Below are 20,006 nucleotides of genomic sequence, written 5' to 3' on the forward strand. Positions count from 1 at the left end.
ACAAGTCAGACGCACTAGCCATTTTTTTAAGAATCGAGTAGCTTAGATACTTCGGTCAAATTTAGTATTTCAAATACTTCGATCAAATTTAGTATTAGATACTTCGGTCAAATTCAGTATTTCAAGTATTGAAATTCTTATTTCATGTTTCTTGCAATAGACCGAAGAATTTTCAAGTGACAGCAATGTTGATTTGTTAAAATGTAAACGCATTGGGCGGATATCTGCGCTAACACTGACTGGGACTCCTACCGTACCCCCTCCCCCTCTGGTAATTACTAGATATTAAGTGGTTATATCCCGGTCTAACCTTTGCTGCAAGTAACAAGCGCTTCCCATTGCAACAATTAAATAGAAGATCATAAATAATTTTATTTGTACAAATAGGATATGTACAGTTTTTGTAATAGCAATTATATCTACATAATCTTCAAACACATCATTCGAACTCGAAGAGTACTATACGACTCGAGAAGATAATCGAAATGTTAGTCATCACCTAAACATTTTGCCGTCCTAAACTGGTCTGATCTGAAGCCCTAAATGTCTTAGGGAACTTAAAAAACCTCAAAACCGGCGGCTACCGGAAGTTCAACTTTCTCGATCGTTGTGAAGACATATCGGCCTCGTTAACTAACTTACTTACACTAGAAGCCTGTTGGCGTCAAGAACAAAAGTCCTCCACTTCTGGTTGCCGTGGGTCATGCAGAAGCGTCTTAAGTTCACTCATATAATTCCTTCAAGTGTAGAAAGTGATAACCATGACTATCCTCAACTGCCCTGAATTGCCATGTTTCATGTCAAGTGCTGCGTTCACACTAACACCGGCAATTCCTTATAACATCTGGCAACGGTAAATCTTGATTCATGTTCAGAGTAAACATTTCGTTACTAATGTGAACGCAACATACAATCACAAGAGCCTATGCTAAAACCTTGGCTCTACTTGTCCATTCCTAAATCCTTTAAGCATTTCCAGTACGGTTTTTACGTCTCGGCTAAGCGAGGCAACGTCCTGGTTTAAATTCACCACTTGTCTGTCTAACCTCTTCACTGTTTCCTTCGTATCTGTAAGCTCCGAGCACAGATCTGGCTCGGGTGAGTTTAAGATCACTTGGAGTCTCTCCATTGCCTCCTTTGTACTAACTACATCTTTGAAAATATCTTCCAACTGGTCGTCACCGTACTGTTCATTTTCAGTAATAGGCAATTCCCCCAAATACTTAGTATGCAAGTGAGGCTCTGAGAAACTGATCCTGATTGGTCGTTCGGCGGTGGTGTTATCCGTTAGAGACTGTAGCGAGCATGTCGAGAGTTCTCCTGATAGTTTGGGCTTTCTGACGGGGTGTGTGTTTAGGGATTCTTTATAGCGCTGTGGAAGATCGTCTGTTGTTACGTTATCCATGGATCGTATACTTTTAATAGCGGAAGACCTGATAGATGTCACGGGTGAGAACGAAAGAGATGACTGTGACGAAATGTCGCTTGTGTTGGTAAATGAGTCTTGTACTGTAAGGAGATGGTCATTGTATAAATACTGATTGCATCCCATTTTAGTACCACCGTCGAAGAATGGTAGGTTTAGTCCAGTTCCGGGTCTTTTTGAGTCATTATTTTCAGGTCCGGTACAAATCTCCTCAGAGTCTGATATTGCACTCGACCCAAGCCTCAGACAAAAATCTACTTCCCCCGCCGCGCCCTCACTGGATGGCGCAACATTCGGCGCATGCGTACTCGGAATTCTATCATTTGAAAACGCGCGGTTGATAGTGGCCGATTCGCCATGTGAAAACCCCTCCAAGCGGCACATTGCGTCGATGAGAGGATCATCTCTGCCTGAGGCACAAGGACTTTGGTATGCTTCGTTGTGATTAGCTAGATACATGTCAGCGGTGTCATTATGAATGCTTCCTTCTTCAGGTGATATGATATTTCCATTTAAAATATACCCTGTAGTTAAGCCTTCCGTGGAAATTCTCAAGTCATCACTTGGCTCTTGGAGAGCATTAGTTCGATTAAGGTCAGCATTTCTTCGAAAACTTAAAGAATAATGCAGTCCTCGTGAGATGGATTCTGTGCTACTTGTCACGGAGCCTGACTTACTCAAGTTTTCACTCGAGCCCCGGGAGAACCTACGTGATGAAGATGCTGTCGAGTAGGTGGTATGATCCTCCAGCGCATGCGTACTATCACTGTGTTTCTCACCCCGGCATGCAACACAGGTTTCATCCTCGCCGCAGTCACATGTTATCGGCGACTCGCGCACAATTTGCGGTGGAGTGAAATCTGCATAGGGACTAGACGCCTGGGATAGAAGAGACGCGAATATTGCTGGTGGCGGAGCCACTGCAGACACTTTACGTCTTCTCGCGGGAGGCTTGTCTTCGGGGGGTGCTGGGGATGAAACTACCGGCGTTTGGTTCTCATAATAAGAATGCCGGGGTGCGTCGTTCAAAGTGGTGTAGCTGAGATCGTTTACATCCTCGTGGGAATTATGGCCATACTCGGTACTTTCATGAGGAGGTGGTGTGTACGCAAAAAGTTTACTCATATAAGGGCTTTCGCACCCGGGCGAAATACTTCTTTTCCGTCTAGGCGTACTACAGCCGCTGTCTAGACCCTTTAGTTCTAATGTGTCCTGTATTGATCGGTCACTTACTAAGGTTAGATTATTGATCGGTGGAAAGTCGCAATCAAAATCTTCTGGTTCAATGAGTAAACGATTATGCTCTCGGTGATCGCTCGTTAAGTTATCGGCGTACCCTCGTCCACTTGTCGGAGAGTCATTGTTCCTATACTTCGCTGTGTGTTCCTCACTCGACTCCTGAGCACCACAACTAAACGTCCGTCTTACGTCTCCTAACAAGACCCCCTTGGACGACCTGGTGCTACTCCCCCCTGGTGACGCACAAATCTGCCTCACAAGTCTCGGTGTTGGCGTGCTATAGGCCTGCGACCGCGTGAATTGCGGTCTTCTCTTTTTGCGCAGACTCGAGTTCATAGAATCAAGCAAAGGTTCATCCTCCGTGGATGATTCCTTATCGCCGTCGTCGTTTCTGCATTCTTCTGCCTCTTCCAAATCACCCAAGCTAGTGTTCCGACTCATTCTGTTTCCCATCTCGTCCGTGCTGAGGTGCAGCTGTTTTATGAAGGAATCTCTATCAAGCCTTAAACTCGATTCTGTCTCGTCCGCATTGCGAGACTGTAAACTATCAATTCCCATGTCTGTTTCCAAGCGACCCGTCCTGTCAATGGCCGAAGGCGTGATCTCACCGCTAACCGCAAGAGTCAGATTTTGGGTACATTCCATACCCTTTTCCACGGGTTCCTCTTTCTTCAAGGTGAAGTTTTCTTGTTCCCATTCAAGCGCTGTTTCTTCACTATCCTCCTGACCAACCTCTTCATTCATGTCACCATGGGAACCAAGCCGCGTGGGCGTGGCATTCAAAAGAGGTTGTGTCTCTTGAGGCCTTCGATTGGATATCGTGAGACTATTTGGCCTACGGTTCTGCACCTTGTTCGTGCACAAAGACTCGTTAGCAAATCTCAGAGGGTTACTGCGGCGCCGGGATAGCATGTTCAGCTTGGGGCTGAAGTCGAATCTTGTCCTAGTAGGGGATGTGACGGGATTTTCTTTGTCGGTTTCTGGTGACGTCGCCTCGTCCTCGTCCTCTTCCTCATCTTCTGATATTGAGTCCAGGCCACCTCGGCGCCAAATGTCTTTCTGCATTCAAATAAAAACTGTTAACTTTCTATAACTCAACTCGAACATTAAAGCATACGTTGTAGCTGCCTCAAATCACTGTGACCCGAACATTTCGGGCATGAAACAAGACTTGAAGCTGTAAATTTTGTGATAATAATGGAATGCTCTCAGCGGAGCTATCAGCAATACTGAATTTATGTAATTTACCCTATATTATATTTAAACTTAATGTTAATTGTGACCCACCTCACTGGCACCTAAGTCGTATGTGAGCTCCAGCTTCTCGCTGAACTTGTAACTGAAGTCTGGATATAGGTGCATCACCTCCTGTAGCTTGTCACGTGTGATGTAATACACGTCACAGTACGTCAGCGCCCTGACGTCACCATTGGATCGGCGAATCGGTGACTTGCGAGATATGTCCTCTCCAAATAAGTCTCCTTTCCCTATGGAAGGTCAAGGACCATAATCAGTTGCTTTGAACTGGGAGCTGATTTCAAATAAACCCTGAGCAATGGAATTCAAATTTCAATATTCGCCGTCAAACAGGCGCTGTATCTACAGAGCGTATTTCATTTGAAGAAGAAATAATAATTATACGACGTTTTTTTAAAGCGTTTGTCAACTTCAAGCAACAAATATAATTTTTTTAAACAACTATTTTTCGTACTCGAAACACTTCTAATAATATTATCCTGTATGGCATAGATCGCCTTAGAAGTCTGGAGGCTCTGGCACCCAGGGTAAGATCGCCTTTTATGAAACATATAACGATCGTATATCAACACTTCAGCCTGACCTAATATTGCAGCAACCGATTCGCCCTGAAGAACCTCCATGGAACCGCTGGCGATGTAATATATGCTGTTGATGACATCATTCTGTGTAAGCAGGTATTCTCCAGGACCGATATAGACCGGGCTGACCTTGAGCGAGACCATCCGGAATAGGCCGCGCGGGGCTTGAGAAAACACCGGGAGATCGAGAAGTCCTCGGTAGAGATGCATACAGACGTCAGCCTGGAGCTCGTACGGAAACGTCGTCAATATCTGAAATGAAAATAAAGTAAATGACCTAGCAGATCTCAACGAGAGACCAGAAGGAGGAGGGAGAGAGAGAGAGTGATGTACACGTGACTGCTTATGATAAAGCACGTGGTACCTAGCACGTAACCTTATGGTGTGTAGTTCATTTGTTTTTTTACCACGTGACTGTCTACGTTACAAGTACATGATGGACACGTGATCGAGTGATGTATAGTTCATTTATCTGCACGTGACTGTCTCGTCTGGTCTACGTCACAAGTAAACGATGGACACGTGATCGAGTAATGTATAGTTCATTTATCTGCACGTGACTGTCTCCTCTAGTCTACGTCACAAGTATATGATGGACACGTGATCGAGTAATGTATAGCTCATTTATCTGCACGTGACTGTCTTGTCAGATCTAAGTGGCAAGTACATGATATACACGCGAGCAAGTAGTGTATAGTTAATTTTCGTAACTGATTCGTCGAAAGCATGATCAGCGAGTGGCTTAGTTTTGTATGGTTCAAGTGCACACGGCCTTCATAACATGGTTGCTGTGACGAGCCTTGAGATAAAGTAAATCCTTCCCTAAAGCCCAAAACAGTTAAAATTATCACGGATTTGTTTCCATCCCACCCACCTCTCGTGTATCGACTCCTCCTGAGAGCGACCATGTGGTGTGAAAACAGTCCTCGAGCCTATTAGCAAGATCTGCCTCGATGTGGTGAACCCGAATGAACTGCTTGATCTCGTTAGAGCGGGAATGATAACGCACTCGGTTTGCATATAGCTTCTGAATGATCGCAGCAACGTTGCCAAAGATAGCAGCGTGCATCAATGCTAGAAGCAAAATGAATGGATAATTGGAGATATAAAGAGGGTGTAAGTTAGCATTGACCGTAAAGGTAGTCTCTTTCTCGGTCCGTGATCTTTGCAGCGGCACCTTTCTATGACTTCCCTTCTATTTTTTTTTTTAATTGGCGCACAGAGAGAATCTAGCCCGGTCGTAGTAGCTCGTATAACACGAGTCAGTGCGTAATTTCAAACACTTTTCGGGGTCACTTATGCATCGCAACTGATATGAGATTAAACTGTGCTGATAAGGAAGGATCTCTGCCTTATTTATATGAATGTTTTGATGAACGGATTTTTCTGTCTCACCTCCTATTAACATGACGACAACCGCGAACGCCTTTTCAGCTCGGGTGTTAGCCGACACGTTGCCGAAACCGACAGTCGTCATACTTGTGAGAATGAAGTAGAGCGCAGTGACGTAAGCAGAGCCCTCGTCCGGTCCTGTGTCCGGGGAGAATGCGATAAAAGGCATCTGAATAGTCTCGCCAAACTGGTAAAGCCAGCTAATGGTGGAGTTGTGGCTAACTTCTTCTAGACCAATCACATACCTGAACGCAAAGGATAGGGAATGTGTTATGTAATGAACGGAAACGAAGAAGATGATATCACACATACGGAAGGGGTAATATCACACATAACGGATATCGGACAAACGAACGAACAAAAGGACACGCTATAGGTGGTGATATCACACATAACGGATATCGGACAAACAGACAAACAAACGAAAACGCTATAGGTGATGATATCACACACAATAGGACACACTGAAGGAAGTGATGTTATACACAAACGGACGCCCTGAAAGTAGTGACGTCATACACAAGCAAACGGACACATTGAAGGGAAGGATGTCAGTGTCGTGGTGAGAGTGCCGAAATGTCTTATTCCAGGACAAGTAATAATAACCAGGGAAATACTTACCAGATACATGCCAGCCAGTGGGCGACCATCGCAAAGGCTAACATTAATAGCGTGAGTAACACTGTGCTGTATTCCGTATACCGGTGAAGCTTTCGGACGACGCGAAACAGGCGCAATAGGCGACCACACTTGAGTAATTGCACTAAGAACCCCTGCGTACAGTTGACAGATAGTGAATGCGTTACTAAAAACAGCTCTATCAGACACAACTACAGCTTACTTCCTTGTGAGCAAAAACCTAAAGTCAACGACAGCCAGTTCTCTCGTTAGGGCACACATTTTATACACTCTCAAAAGTTCACGCTCGAAGATCCAGCGTACTTTGCGGGCGCTCAAAACGGTCACCACGCGGGGGTGACCTTTGGGAGCGCCCGCAAAGTACGCCGGATCTTCGAGCATGTTCAAAGTTCCGATGGCAAATCATTCAGTCAAATACAATAACAATTACCTTCATTAATAAGAAACCTCAATTATAGGACACTTTGTGTGCGTCCACTATTAAGAGCAAAAGTAAAGCAAAAGTCGTTTGCTCTACTAGAAATTAAAAACAAACGAGCTCTGAGCGTCTGATGTAGCCAATTAGCGTTGGCCAAGACGAATATCACGTGTGTTTGGTAGTACCTGGGAGGAATGCCCTTTTTATGTGATCAAATGTCAAGTATTAATCTCTAGGTTAGCGCTAAACCTGCTTTCTAGGAACCGGTCCCGGGGTATGGGGGTTAAAAGAAGTGTAGGATTCCAAGAACAAAAGGCGAAAGTGTGATTCAAAGTTAAGGATAAGCGCCAGAAATACAAACCTCAGGATATTGTGTACAATACACCCGTACGTCGCATTGTTAGTGCTAATAGTTATAGGCCTGAATCAGAATTGTAGTTAGCCAGCAATAGGTAGTTCATTATAGTGTTCAGTCTGTGTGTTTGGCGTGTTTGTCGGTGTCTGTTCCACTCGTGGGAAGTGTGATATGATTTTAGTGTGAGGTGATGAAGGTGGTGGAGGTGGATGTATGAACTATGCGGTGCATTGGGTGTGAGAATGTAAAACAATTAGAATGTTAGATTAAACCTCATTTTGCATTTAGTGTCTTTGAGCTGGTACAATTAGCTTAAAAGCAAAGCAATATTTTTTTTAGCTTCTAGAGACTATTAATTTACGTGTTATTTTAATTATTTAAAAATTGCTGCTATTACAACAATAAAGGCAGCTAAACCATATCTCCCCCCCCCCTACGTCCACCCCTCCCCTCGAGTCATGTGATGCGTGACGTGGGACATGATTGACAGGTACCTCTTTGTATGCCGAGCTCTGGTTAGTGAATGCTGAATACTCCTGTAGTAGTGCAAAGAAAACCATTCAAGTTACTCGAGGCACATGTTTCAGTCATAGACGTGAACGAATAATGGAGCAAAAGCCAAGCTCTGAAATAGACTTAAAATGCAGTTGCACGTAATACATGTTAAGTTTTACGTCTTGAAATAATGGACGGTATTTAATATGCATACATCCGACAGTGCATACGGATCGTGGAGTATGACAGTTTAAAGACATTTTAAAAAATGTGTAGGATGTGTAAATGGATTGTGTAAACAGATGTGTACATGATGTGTACGATGACTTAAAGAATGTCTACAATGTACACACGAAATGTGTTTTTGTCGCCCTTTTTCATTTCCATTTACTTTGATTTTGACTTTCTTCAGTTTCTTCCAGTTTCGTCTTTTTTCCTCTCATACCACTCTCTACGCCCCTTTTCTATTTGTTTTTTCGCATTTTACGGCTTTAAATACCACGGACGGGTCCCATGAAAGTGTATGTAAAGATGTCCGTACCGGATATCCCATCCGATGTCCCTTCTTCCACCGTGTTTTTTTTTTATTGTTATCCAACCAACAGTCAATAGAAAGAAGAAAAAAGGTTAGAAAAATAGAAAGCGGAATGATAAATCCCCTTTCTTGCATTTTCAGGAGTAGGCCATTTAGTGACTCGTGAAAATGCTCCGCCCATCTGCTCCATCGGGATCATGTTGCTGTTTATGTCTTTTGCCTCGCGTAACTGATCCATCGTCCTCCAGCTAGTTTTTGGCTAGCGTCATATAGAAAATAGTTTGTTTAGACCGCAGTTCCTTAAGCATGATTTGCACTATCGGACGGACTTTGTACGTGTATAGGGTGTATACAAACACGTGTACGATATGTACGTGAAAAGTGTATAATGTGTACGATATGCACATAAAATGTGTAGAATGTGTACGATATGTACATGCGATGTGTAGGATGTGTACGATATGTACATGCGATGTGTAGAATGTGTATGAAAAGGAACAGGAAATGTGTACGATATGTACATGCGATGTGTAGAATGTGTAAGAAATGCACATGAAATGTGTACGATATGTACATGAAATGTGTAGAATGTGTACGATATGGGTCATGAAAGGTGTATCGGAATGTGTACGATGCGTATGACCTTGGAATAGGAATTTACAAATGGTAAAGGAGTTGGTTAGCTGTCAGTCAGATGGAAAACCCAAGAAAGTTGAACACATTCTTGAATGAAAGAGAGTACCTACTTCAGCACCATCAATCCGATTTTATGAAATCAAGCACACGGTTCCAGACCGGCGGGCCCAGTGGTGGTAATGCAAGTTTGCACCTCTTTATGAAAGTTTTCCTGTGTTTTTTAGACTCATGGTGCACACCCCCCCTTGAAAAACAACCATTAACCATCCAAAGCTTAAAGCAAATAATACTCTTCCCGAAATTCAATACCAAAATTCGCTAAAATTTATTTTCCCTATGTGGAAAATGTTATTGGCAACGCCGACATACCCATGACTTGTTGATAAAGTATAACGCTTCGAATGGTAGGGCGGCCAGGAAATCCAGTATAAACCAACCCTTGAGATAGTGAATTGCGATGGCTTTCTGTTCGTAAACGATCCGTCCAGCCTTGTTCACAAAAGTCGTCCGAAAGTGGACCACTATGTCCAAAATAAAGAAGAGTTCTATAACCATGTCCACTATGATTAGGTCCCTAGCCTTGCCGTGCCTGCTGAACGCTACGTTGTATGGGACCTGCGGAGAATCAAGATACTTTGAGCGCGCTTCATTTATGGGAATCTTGGAGTGTGTAAATCAAAGAGCGATGTGGTGTTATAGCGTGGTTTGAGCTGATCGACATTCTTTAAGCTCTGTCAGACAAATACAAGCTTGTGATTTGTTTATCTCATATTGGGCGAAACCTGTTTAACATGTTAAATAGAGACACTACCTCATATGATGGAACTTTTAAGTTAAACAGACATTTAAAATTAAAAAGACATTTTCCAGACATGGGGGTCTTTGTCGTATTTGAGCACGAATGTGAGGCTTAGGTGGGCTTCTAACGTTTGTTTATAAGTTCCACATGACCCACTTCTCTGGAAAATGACCCACTATACTATAATCGTGGACCGGGGCTTGTGACGTCATTTAAGGTCATGTGTTGTGACGTCACATTCCATGACGTCATTGATCATCACGTGTTTGTACCCACCATGATGGCGATGTAGAAAGTCAAGATCAGCACCCACCAATCCCAGAGGCTTTTCACGTTGCTGTAGTGTAAGAACAATAGCTTGGACTTCTTAGTGGTTTCCCTCTTGTACAATGGTAGGCGCTCAGATGTGAAGGAGAACGACTAAAACAGAAAGAACATGTCATGTCAATTGATTATTCAACGATGCCCCCATTTATCAGCACTATAGTCAAGACGTTTATATATATTGAGATCGAGAAAGTGTTGTCCTAATATATGGTACCAGGCTTCCTGTGGTGCATTTCACCGGCAGGAGCTAGGTACGGGTCTGGTGGATACAATTTTCACCATGAACTTTCACCCACCCGTGATCTCTTTGTGGGCCTGCGTGACTGCGGCTTTGTCGCGCTGTTGGACTGCTGATACTGGCGTGACAGATGAAGTAACACATCCCGACTGAACTTGCGTGACCGTGAACGGGTCAGCTTTCTCTCCCCAGGCCCCGTCCGACTGCTTGCTGCAGCGACATGCAGTAAAGAAAATTTGCCAAAAATATCAGAACAGTTACCAAAAATGTCGTTTATTTTGAACGCAATGAATTCTATATAAGGAAGGTAATCAATTCCTATATGGCCCCCCCTTTCTGCTCGTACATCGATTACCGTTCTCGTCGCGATCATGGGTAGCCTCTCCGCTCTGTTTGCGCTTCGTGACGTCCTTATGCGAGACCAAGAATAACACCACTGTTCCTTTCTCATTTTTAATCGGGACAATGTCCAGCAGGCAGAAAAAATGGGAGCCTGTAGACAGGGAAAACCTCGTCATTTACCGAGCAACACATCAAGGAGTTAAAACGCATAAAACATAACAACCTTTGAAAAACTCGCAAACATTTAACGACACATTTTGTTGTGAAACGCGCAGGCGATAATTAGGACACTTCAAGCTTAGACGAGAACAATTTATATATAAATAATATATCATTATTGCTTATATATTGTGTGACTCTTCTTCAGGGCCGGCGGCGTAGGCGAGGCGCTGGCCTTAAAAGTGGACTGGGGGGGGGGGGGGGGGGGGGGGGGGGGTTGGGAGGTGGAGGGAATGGGGTTTCTAACAAACAAGACATCGCTGATTTAGAACCTGGATTTTGGAAGTGATCAAACTTCGTGTTTAGCGAGCTGGACGCATATTCCCTCTGATACTTAAATCTAGTAAGTCTGTGTGTGTGTTTCTGTTACGTGTTTCGACTGCTCTATGTAAAAGAAAGGCAAAATATCATTTGAATAACAAATGCGGATCCATATATGCTATTGGGGAGATATTGAATTAGAGAGGTAAACTATGATATTGAGGTTCTTCCCAGTACTTCAAGCAAATCTTTAGTGAAAGGCATTGCGTCAGGATGTTACTACTAGACGACATATTCGCTCCACAAATATGTACGCATGAAAAATACAAAGAGCTTTTTTGTTTGCTTCACGTCTTAATAGATAACCCCCTACAACGAACAGAAAGATAAAATTTCAACGGAAAACTTCCCATTCGATTGCTCGAGGGTCCTGCGCCCGAGTAAACAAACTGGGTACGGAGCATAAAACTAGCTGTTGTAAGAAATAAAAGACTTGATGAATTGTAATATCTGTAACTGCAATTTTAACAGTTATATTTTAAATTAACGCTCTTTTCTAGGACAGGCCGTAGAAATTATTATTTTTTTAGAGAGATGTCTTTTTAAAATTCGTGTCCAGCGACTATGATGATATTGAGAATTGTTCTAGTTTACGTCAAAAACGATGTTTTGCGAAACTACATACTTGTGTTGACTTGTTAGATTTAAAACAACGTCGCTCATCACATCACCGTATATCTCATTTTACCATTATTTGTACAAAGAGATTCTTGAAATGACGTCTTTCTTCAAGTAATACTGATAGTGTCGTGCCTTGGATGAGTAAGCGCCTAGCACATATATCAAGTATTTCATAGCGTTAGATTGAAAAAAAAATATTGCAAAAACGCGTAATTGAGTTCATTTAAATCATATTTATCTAGTGGAGATTTTTTTTGGCTGCTGCTTTAAATACTATAGTGTTAGTGGAGTGCTGTAATGGCGGTTTTAAATATATCGCAGTTTTTTTACTTTTAAGATCCCTCTAAAAATTATCAGGTTTAACCATGATTCTGGCGGCACGTAATCAGTCAGAATGGAATGCAATTAATAGAAACTAAGAGATATCTTGGAGATTATTTAACAATTGAACGCTAATAGCATAAACTATGTTCTTTTAGTAGGCTTTTTGTGAGTTTTAAAATCCTTTCAGCCTGTATGTCTACCAGCATCCACCGCGGCACATCACAAGAGACGTGAGGATAATTCGGTAACAAGATTTCGCATACTGGGAAAGCGATGCTATTTGTGATTACCATAGTAATTCTGTGCTTTTTGCCGTGACGAACTCTAGCTGAGATAACCAGAACATGTTTTTTTCTTTTCTTATTTTACATGTCAGCAGTATGAGCAAAACTTTTGTGAATACTAGTAGGGCTATAGTTCAAGGAAACCAGGTGAAAAAAAAGAGGTATTTTATCGTCATGGGTTTTCATTGAGAGACAGTTAGCTTAACAATCCTTCAGAAGAGAGACGAGAGCTAACTTGAAAAATCTCAAATGAATCATCGTGTCCTCCTTCTCGTCCGCTCTTGAAGCTTGTTAATACAAGTTAGTAGAGATTCGACCTTTAGCGTGTTCAACGGGAAAATGGGCAACTAGAGACATCTCTTATTTAGGTATAAGAATAAAGAGTGTTGAATAAATTGTCGATGTTATTGCAATCTTATTGTATTATCGGAGTGACAGTGAGTGACATTGGCAGTCGACAAGATCGGCAGTGCCTGACCCTCGTGTTTCCCGCCGCGCGTTATAACATGAAAGAGTCATCAAGGCTTCTTTTTCAGTACACACACACAGGATGCGTTTTTATGTAGCTAAGGGAAATCTATTAGAGGTATCCTTCTGAGATGTATCACTCAAGTTATTTTAATTGTTTTTTTCCCTTTTTAAAGCCGAGTTTTTGTAGTCGTAAAAGGCTTTTCACTGTTTAAGAGAGTACTTACAGTTTCAATTAAATCAAGCTATAGACTTTGTTCGGTGAAGTTTAAATGCCTTTGGGCGGTAGCCACTCTAAATTGTAATGTTATTATATCTTTTTGTGTTTTTTCTTTTTGTGAAATTACGGCACAATAACCTTTCAAATGTTGGGCTTACTTCATTTCAGCGTTTTTTCATGAAAAGCATGTGCAATTTTCGAGATGTTGGCCTAATTGGTCAGGTTTAATTTCCCTACGGTTGCCAAAGCACTCAATAGCTGAGGAAGTTTTTATACTCCCAAGGATACATGATTATCAACACTAGAGCCGTTAACGGAACTTGCTAGAAAGCTATTAAAACTAGCGAAGATATATTGGCTTAGTCAACATCTGTAAACAACCCTGGGTTTGGCGGAAGAGCTCTGTTTTGTTCCCGTTTTTTTAAACCGAATATTGAACTTTTAACATCCTTACACAATATATCCGATTTAATCCTGTTTTTTTAATAAAAGCCGTTTTCTTTTTGCAAATAGGGGTGGCATATTTTTTTATTAGAGAGTGATCTAATAACGTGCAGAGCAATAGCAACACAAATAGAGTGCCGCGTTTTGATGAAATTAAAATGCCGACCAAGAACTGGCAACTAGATGATAATAAAAAATGCAATAATAAAATAAGTTTTTTTCCCCTAAGAGCGATGTACGTAAATGCACCAATAACAGTATGATGGGCCATTTCATCCAAAAAACACTGCGGAAAACATGAAAAGATGAGCTCTTTGTTTAGGTTATAAGAATGATAAGTTCGAACACTACCTTCTATCTTTTGATGAAAATTGCATTATGGTACTTGCTTTCTATCTAACATTGATGAAAATGTTACAAAATATCTAAAAAAAATCGTAAGAAAACAACCCACATTTTAATCGTTATTCTGACAAGGTTCTCTTTTACTGTGACTATTCATATTCGACTTCTCTTATCGCACATGACGGTTAGGCATGATCGTTAGCGCTTGCTAGCCCGCAAGACTTCTTTAGGACGGCGTTTTGACGAGAGATGTCACGGAAACGCTCGTGAGAAACCGGATAACGAAGAGTTAAGCTTTTCTTCAAATACTGTAGCACGTAAATTTTTTTGTTTGTTGCAGTGCCGATACTTTCTCGTGTTTCTATTAAAAATACCGTGGTACCCATAAAGATGTATTTCTAATGGGCCAGAAAGAATCTTGAGAACTGTGTACTGGATCATAAATTTAATGAAGAAAATATAGTTTGGGGTTTTTTCGGTCAGAGGGAGAGAAAAATGACCAGGAAACGGGGAATTGGTATCTTAATTACATGTCCCTTGGGGGTCCCTAGGAATAAGATAAAACTGAGAGATAAATATGGCGATGTGTTACTGAATAGTCATCTATTCGATCAACATTCTAATAAAATGGAGATTGTAAGGCTTCCAATAGTCAAACCAACTGGTCCTTAAGCATTTACTCTTAAAACAACCAACACAAGACATTTAAGATAGCGCTAGATAAATAAAAAGCCTGTTCTTATCAGCTGTGGTAACTATAGAAACGATGACTTAGGGATTTCGTCGATTAGTCATAGGTATATCGAATATAATGGCAGATCACTTTCTCGAGGCAGACAGCTGAAGACTTTTTGGTCGAGTTTTTTGACAAGATAACGAAAACAAGACAGGGATAAGGCAGTCTCACGTACGAAGAACATACAAAATCCCTTTTTATTCAGTCTGATTTCTTTCTACGAGTAGCATAGAAAAATGGTTCCGTGTAAAGCAGATTCAAGGTAGCCTTATAAATCAAAGCATTAACAGTGACCAGATTTGCTTCCTTCTAGTTGGTCATTACTTTTGAAAGCCATCCTTTAACAAAGACGTGCGGAAGATATGTCGTCTTATGTACACGTTGGGTGATAACGTTAAAACCCGATATTCTTAGACTTTCAAGTATCAAATATTCTACTACGACATACTCGATATAAAACTCTAAAAATCGCTACGAATTACGTTTTTGCTGGTCTAGTTTTTTTTAATACCAGATGTATATTGAGAATAGCAGGGTTTCATGCGAACTATCGGTCCGTTAGGCTTGTTATTACGTACTGTCGTGTTATCCTCTTTGTTTTCCGCGTGTTAGCTGTCATATTGCGCTCTCATCTCCCGTACGCCCCCAGGGCTAATGCTGTATCATCGACTACAAACAGTACTTAGCTAGAGCAGTTGATATAGACATAGGTGGCCGCCGCATATGGGACTTGTAACGCTCAACAAAAAGAACGGTAAATTTTACACTCAAGTGAATGAAAATCTACCGGTGGGATTCACCCACGCATGTAGCGGTGTCGACTAAACGGCAAATCCCAAATCACTAGTATAATATGAGAACGACAGGAATCAAAACACTTGAGATGTACTCTGTTGAAGACACAAATAAATATACTGACGGCATAATATTAAGGTTATGCCGGAAAGAGTAAGATTCTCGATTATTTTGTAAGATTTCACACTTATTTTCAGTGAGTAAGTTATTCGGTTCTATAAGACTAGTAGAAATAGAAAAGAAGCTAGTTAATCAAAGAGAACGCAAACAGAAAAGTACAACACTGTACAAGCTTGGGAACAGGTGCTCAGAGGATGAGTAATAGCAACGGGAGAACAGCAAAACGTAGGCTTAGAATAAGTGCATATCTGTACAAAAAACGAGAAACGAACGAGAAATGAACTATTGTTCTGTTGGAGTATACGCCAAATCATTGCTTTTATCAATACTGCAAAAAATCTCCTAAAAGGAATGAACACAGTCTGTATTTACTTTGATGATGTTATGTCTATTTCAACCAAAATCACACTACACTGTCGTTTAAATTCCTCGATTCATTTGTTAACCTCGAACGAACTCCGATATTTTAATCTATTTTTGATAGAGTCTTAATTTTCAGGAGCAATTTGGCGGATCTCTGTGTTGTAGAGTAAAACTAGTGCCAATGCTAAATTAAACAAAAGCACTTTTTTTTACTTCCTTTTGCGAATTGAGCGCATCCTAACGAGTTTCCACGTGCTGTCCTCACCGCTGTTTGGGTGCCTTCTCCTCTTTATGTTCAGTATTATGGCTGGTGGCCTAGGTTAATATTTTATGAATACAAGAGGGGAACTATTAGAACGATTCAAGGGTAGTTGAGCAGTATGAATATATGTAAATTCACGCGACTGTTTGCGCTTGCTTGGAGTATTATTGCATTTTGAATAGCGCGATTTAATTGCATCCAGTAAAGAATACGTACAGACTACATGCTCTAAGACCAACGAACCTACACGTAGGAAATAATGCCCGCTCTTACAACGCTCACTGCTAACCGCTTGTAATGTATATCAGTGACAAATATGAATAACACTGGACTTTATACTAAAACACGAAGGTGTAAATTCGACACTGGTCTTTAATCATATGAAACCTACCATTCTTTCTGTAGAAAATGACTTCTTTTTTCAATTCTTTTTGCGTCTTCAGAGCGTTTTGTATATTTCTCACGTCCTCCTGATTAGTTTCAAGTCCGTAGAGGAAATTACATGCGCATGTTCTTCGCATGAGCTCTGTTCTAGTAAACCCAGTGAGTTCACAGAAGCCATCGCTACAATACACGATAGGGTAGTTGTTCTTCTCTTGTGCACTTCCCAGCACGAAGTTACTATCTGCGAAAGGTTTAACCCCAAGTAAAAGGAGTATGAAAAAAGATCATCACGAGCAATTAGAGGCATAATCATCTCTAAGGAAAGATAAAATTGATAAAATATCTTAGGAATCCTGCTGCATTAAAATCACTACATTAAGCATTCGTGAAATAAGAAATCATTTTTAAAACGGATTTTGCGGTTTAAATGCACTGGTTTAAATCGAGATGTATTTTTACAAAACAGTCTTTGTTGTACATCGCTGCCTCGATGCTAGTGTGCACTCAAATGTACTGTAGTTAACGCGTTTACGTGATGAGCGATGGGATTTTACTTACTTCCATGGTCGAATTTCTGCGCGATAGTCTCCAGGAATGTATTCTGTGGGGCGAATCGGCCTCTTCGCATTGGCATTATTCACTGTAACCCGTCCCTCGTGTAAAAGCAGTCCACATGTCAGTGCGGCGGTGCTTAAAACGCGTTTATTGACCAAAGGTAGACTTTCGCAGTTTCATCACCAGCGCTTGGCACATGTAAGCACGATCCCGGCAGGGCACGTCCCTCGCGCTAAAGCTGCTCTCCATAGCACCATCGAGATAGCTTTGTTCGGAGGAGTACTATTACAGTAAAACACGGGTTGGCGATGACCTAGTCAGAATGAGAATTAAAATAAGCGGTGATTGCCCGAGGAAGCCAATAGTATGCTAGGTAACAACCGAATCTGTCAATCACGGGCGGTAGCATGCACCTGCTAGCTGTGACTGGTCTATCCACGCTGGCTCGATCTAGCCCTCGGCAAAATTACTTCTATTTTTTCACACTTCCCTGTTAGTTTTTTTTTTAGTATTAGCGAGCCTTTTGTAACTGTCTAAGCAACATTCGTGTTATCAATATTGGCTTAAAAAGATAAGAGTGTAATTCGGCGATCTCCTATCTAAAAAGAGTCGAGGGTTTCTTTGCGATGGCCTATGCAGAGTCTTAACCATACTTGCAGTGTTTTGGTTTTGCTAGTGGAGTATAATGCATGTATAGAGATTATATTGTCCAAAACATTTGGTTATAGCGGCAAGGTCTGCTAGCATATTTTAAGGCTCTCAGGGGCATGCGTGCTCAAACGAACCGATTCGCCGTAGCGGGTTGTTTTTGTTTTGACAATGTTTTCTTCCTCGTACTCTCGTCGGCTTTTCATTTTTTTTTTTTTTAGCATGCGATGATTTTAAATACTGCGGAAAAAACGGGAGGCAAATTAACATTTATTGCTCTGCATTGTATGGAATTCTATGCGCAATTTTCGCGCGAACTTACCGTCGCTATGAGACCGCCCGACAATCTACAGAATGCCATATTTATGTCTAAATCCACAATCTCTTCAATAATTAGCGCTTTACTGCAGACAGTTCGACTGGCGCACTCTCTGGCAAACAACCTTGTATAGGAACATTTTGAATGATATGGCATTAGCTTAACAAGCTTTTTTCGGAGGAGGAGACAGTTCAAATGCCTCGAAATTATAATCAGTTAAAAATCATTGGTTTAATTAACAATAAAGCTACAATCATTTGAGTCTGTTTAAATGTGGAAATGAAAGTGAATTCCCGCTTGCATGCGCCTTCTTTAATTATTTGCTTGTTTGTTTGTTAACTGGACTAGAAAATTTTAAGTACTGTTTTTACTTGATAAGCATGTCTTCGGCAGCAACACAATGTTTTGATAAATGACTTATCACGGAATTCTCTTAAGAAACAACAGAAGGTGAGGAGGTACGTTTTTTCCATTAGGGAACAATCAATTTTTATGACACAATGAAAACAATTGAGAGATAACATAAGGCTCATATCAATTTTGTTGTGTAGTATAATTTTGATATTTAGCAACAATTTTCTTTTTACTGAATATTAATGTGTTTAAATATGACACCTGCGCTAATTTTTTAAATAATAGAATGTAATCCGTATAATTTCCAAAAACAACCGTTTCTGTTTCACAAGCAATTAGTTCCATTTTGTTTTTCTTAACTGTGGATTGTTGATGAGAACAGCCTTAGGATATTTTCGCTAACTTAAGACTAAGGTTTTAACTGGTGTTCTTCGCCAGACAAACGTGGTTTGTTATGAAGCTGTCAATTAGCCCGACACGTCAAAAAGCCGCGAATCCCCCTTCGACAATCGGCGGGAAACGAGCCCTCACTAAGAATACATAAATACACTAAGAATACATAAATAAATAGTGCATCAAACAATGAATCACGCTGTTTAAAACCAGCCAAACCAGCGGCGCAAGGTGAACCATACTCTCTACGATGCTTCAGCATTTTGATCATAATTATGATTTGTTAATGGGGTGGTATTATTCTCGTTTTTAGCACAAGGACGCGTTCGACTTGAGATGAATACTACTTTGACACAATCCTATACGATAAGCAGACTATTAATATTGGCTTTATTTTGCCAAACGATAATCATCCTTTATGCTTTTAAGATCTTGTTTTAATTGTGGAGCAATTTGGAGTAATACTATTCAAGCACGTGTCTGGATTGCTTAGAGAAACTAAGAACTGGAAGAAAAATTACCTCTTGAAAAATCATCCTACCCACATTTATAAATATTAGATCTAAAAGTGCGGTTAGGTAGCGTGAAAGTTTTACCGAGAGGTTTGAGAGTCTAATCTAGACAAAAAGAAGAGACTGGTTAAATTGCGCTATCTATTTTATCAACAAATACAAGTAGCCGGACTTTTATGTGTAAGGGCTTTATTGGAAAACAAAGTACCACGCATATAAGACACTTACAGCTCCACGAAGACAGCCAAATTGTTGTCTAGTCATATGCCATTAACATTATATTTCAGCAGCATTTCAGAACCATGGTAAAAATGCTATACATGCTATATATATATATACGCTTGTTTAAAGTTAATAGCCAACCCAAGCTATCAACTTTAAAATATATAGATTTAGGCACTGCCTAAAAGCGGAGCCAGCATTGAACACCTTCTATGTTGACTGATTGAGGTATTTTGGGGGGATCTAGGATCCTGCTCTTTACTGAGATTTATTTATTGTACCAACCAAATGGATCCAGGCCTTATCCAATAATTTAAATTATGCAGTACATCAAAGTTAACAAACACAATTCCTGGTGTGAATATGGCTGTCAAAGTTGTCAAGAGTCTAATGGTAAATTCTTATGTCCCATCTAGAA

General features: G+C 40.9%; 1 protein-coding gene across 2 annotated transcripts; it reads right to left on the reverse strand.

The window, feature by feature from the left end:
* Window positions 1-352: 352 nt before the first annotated feature.
* Window positions 353-18,514, reverse strand: LOC5517959. 2 transcript variants are annotated; one of them, XM_032362411.2, is made up of 13 exons: window positions 17,144-18,514; window positions 16,593-16,826; window positions 10,693-10,830; window positions 10,396-10,547; window positions 10,049-10,192; window positions 9,343-9,588; window positions 7,802-7,843; window positions 6,517-6,668; window positions 5,899-6,140; window positions 5,378-5,577; window positions 4,506-4,755; window positions 3,953-4,152; window positions 353-3,724 (listed from the first exon to the last, which is right to left on the reverse strand). In XM_032362411.2, the coding sequence occupies exons 1-13, from the start codon at window positions 17,217-17,219 to the stop codon at window positions 929-931; spliced, it is 4,872 nt and encodes a 1,623-aa protein (XP_032218302.2). In that variant the 5' UTR covers window positions 17,220-18,514; the 3' UTR covers window positions 353-928. The 2 variants fall into 2 exon arrangements, with proteins under 2 accessions (XP_032218302.2, XP_032218303.2); XM_032362412.2 differs by lacking the exon at window positions 7,802-7,843.
* Between the last annotated feature and the right edge of the window lie 1,492 nt (window positions 18,515-20,006).

Source organism: Nematostella vectensis, chromosome 2 (assembly GCF_932526225.1).
Source record: "Nematostella vectensis chromosome 2, jaNemVect1.1, whole genome shotgun sequence".
In the NCBI taxonomy this organism is placed as follows: Eukaryota; Metazoa; Cnidaria; class Anthozoa; order Actiniaria; family Edwardsiidae; genus Nematostella; species Nematostella vectensis.

Excerpts from the sequence above, each read along its gene's own strand:
- LOC5517959 (XM_032362411.2), bottom strand. The coding sequence starts at position 17,219 with ATGCCAATGCGAAGAGGCCGATTCGCCCCACAGAATACATTCCTGGAG. Across the intron at positions 5,578-5,898 it reads TGTCGTCATGTTAATAGGAG|CATTGATGCACGCTGCTATC; the intron begins GTGAGACAGAAA and ends TTTTGCTTCTAG. Across the intron at positions 4,153-4,505 it reads ATCGGTTGCTGCAATATTAG|GGAAAGGAGACTTATTTGGA; the intron begins GTCAGGCTGAAG and ends GACCTTCCATAG.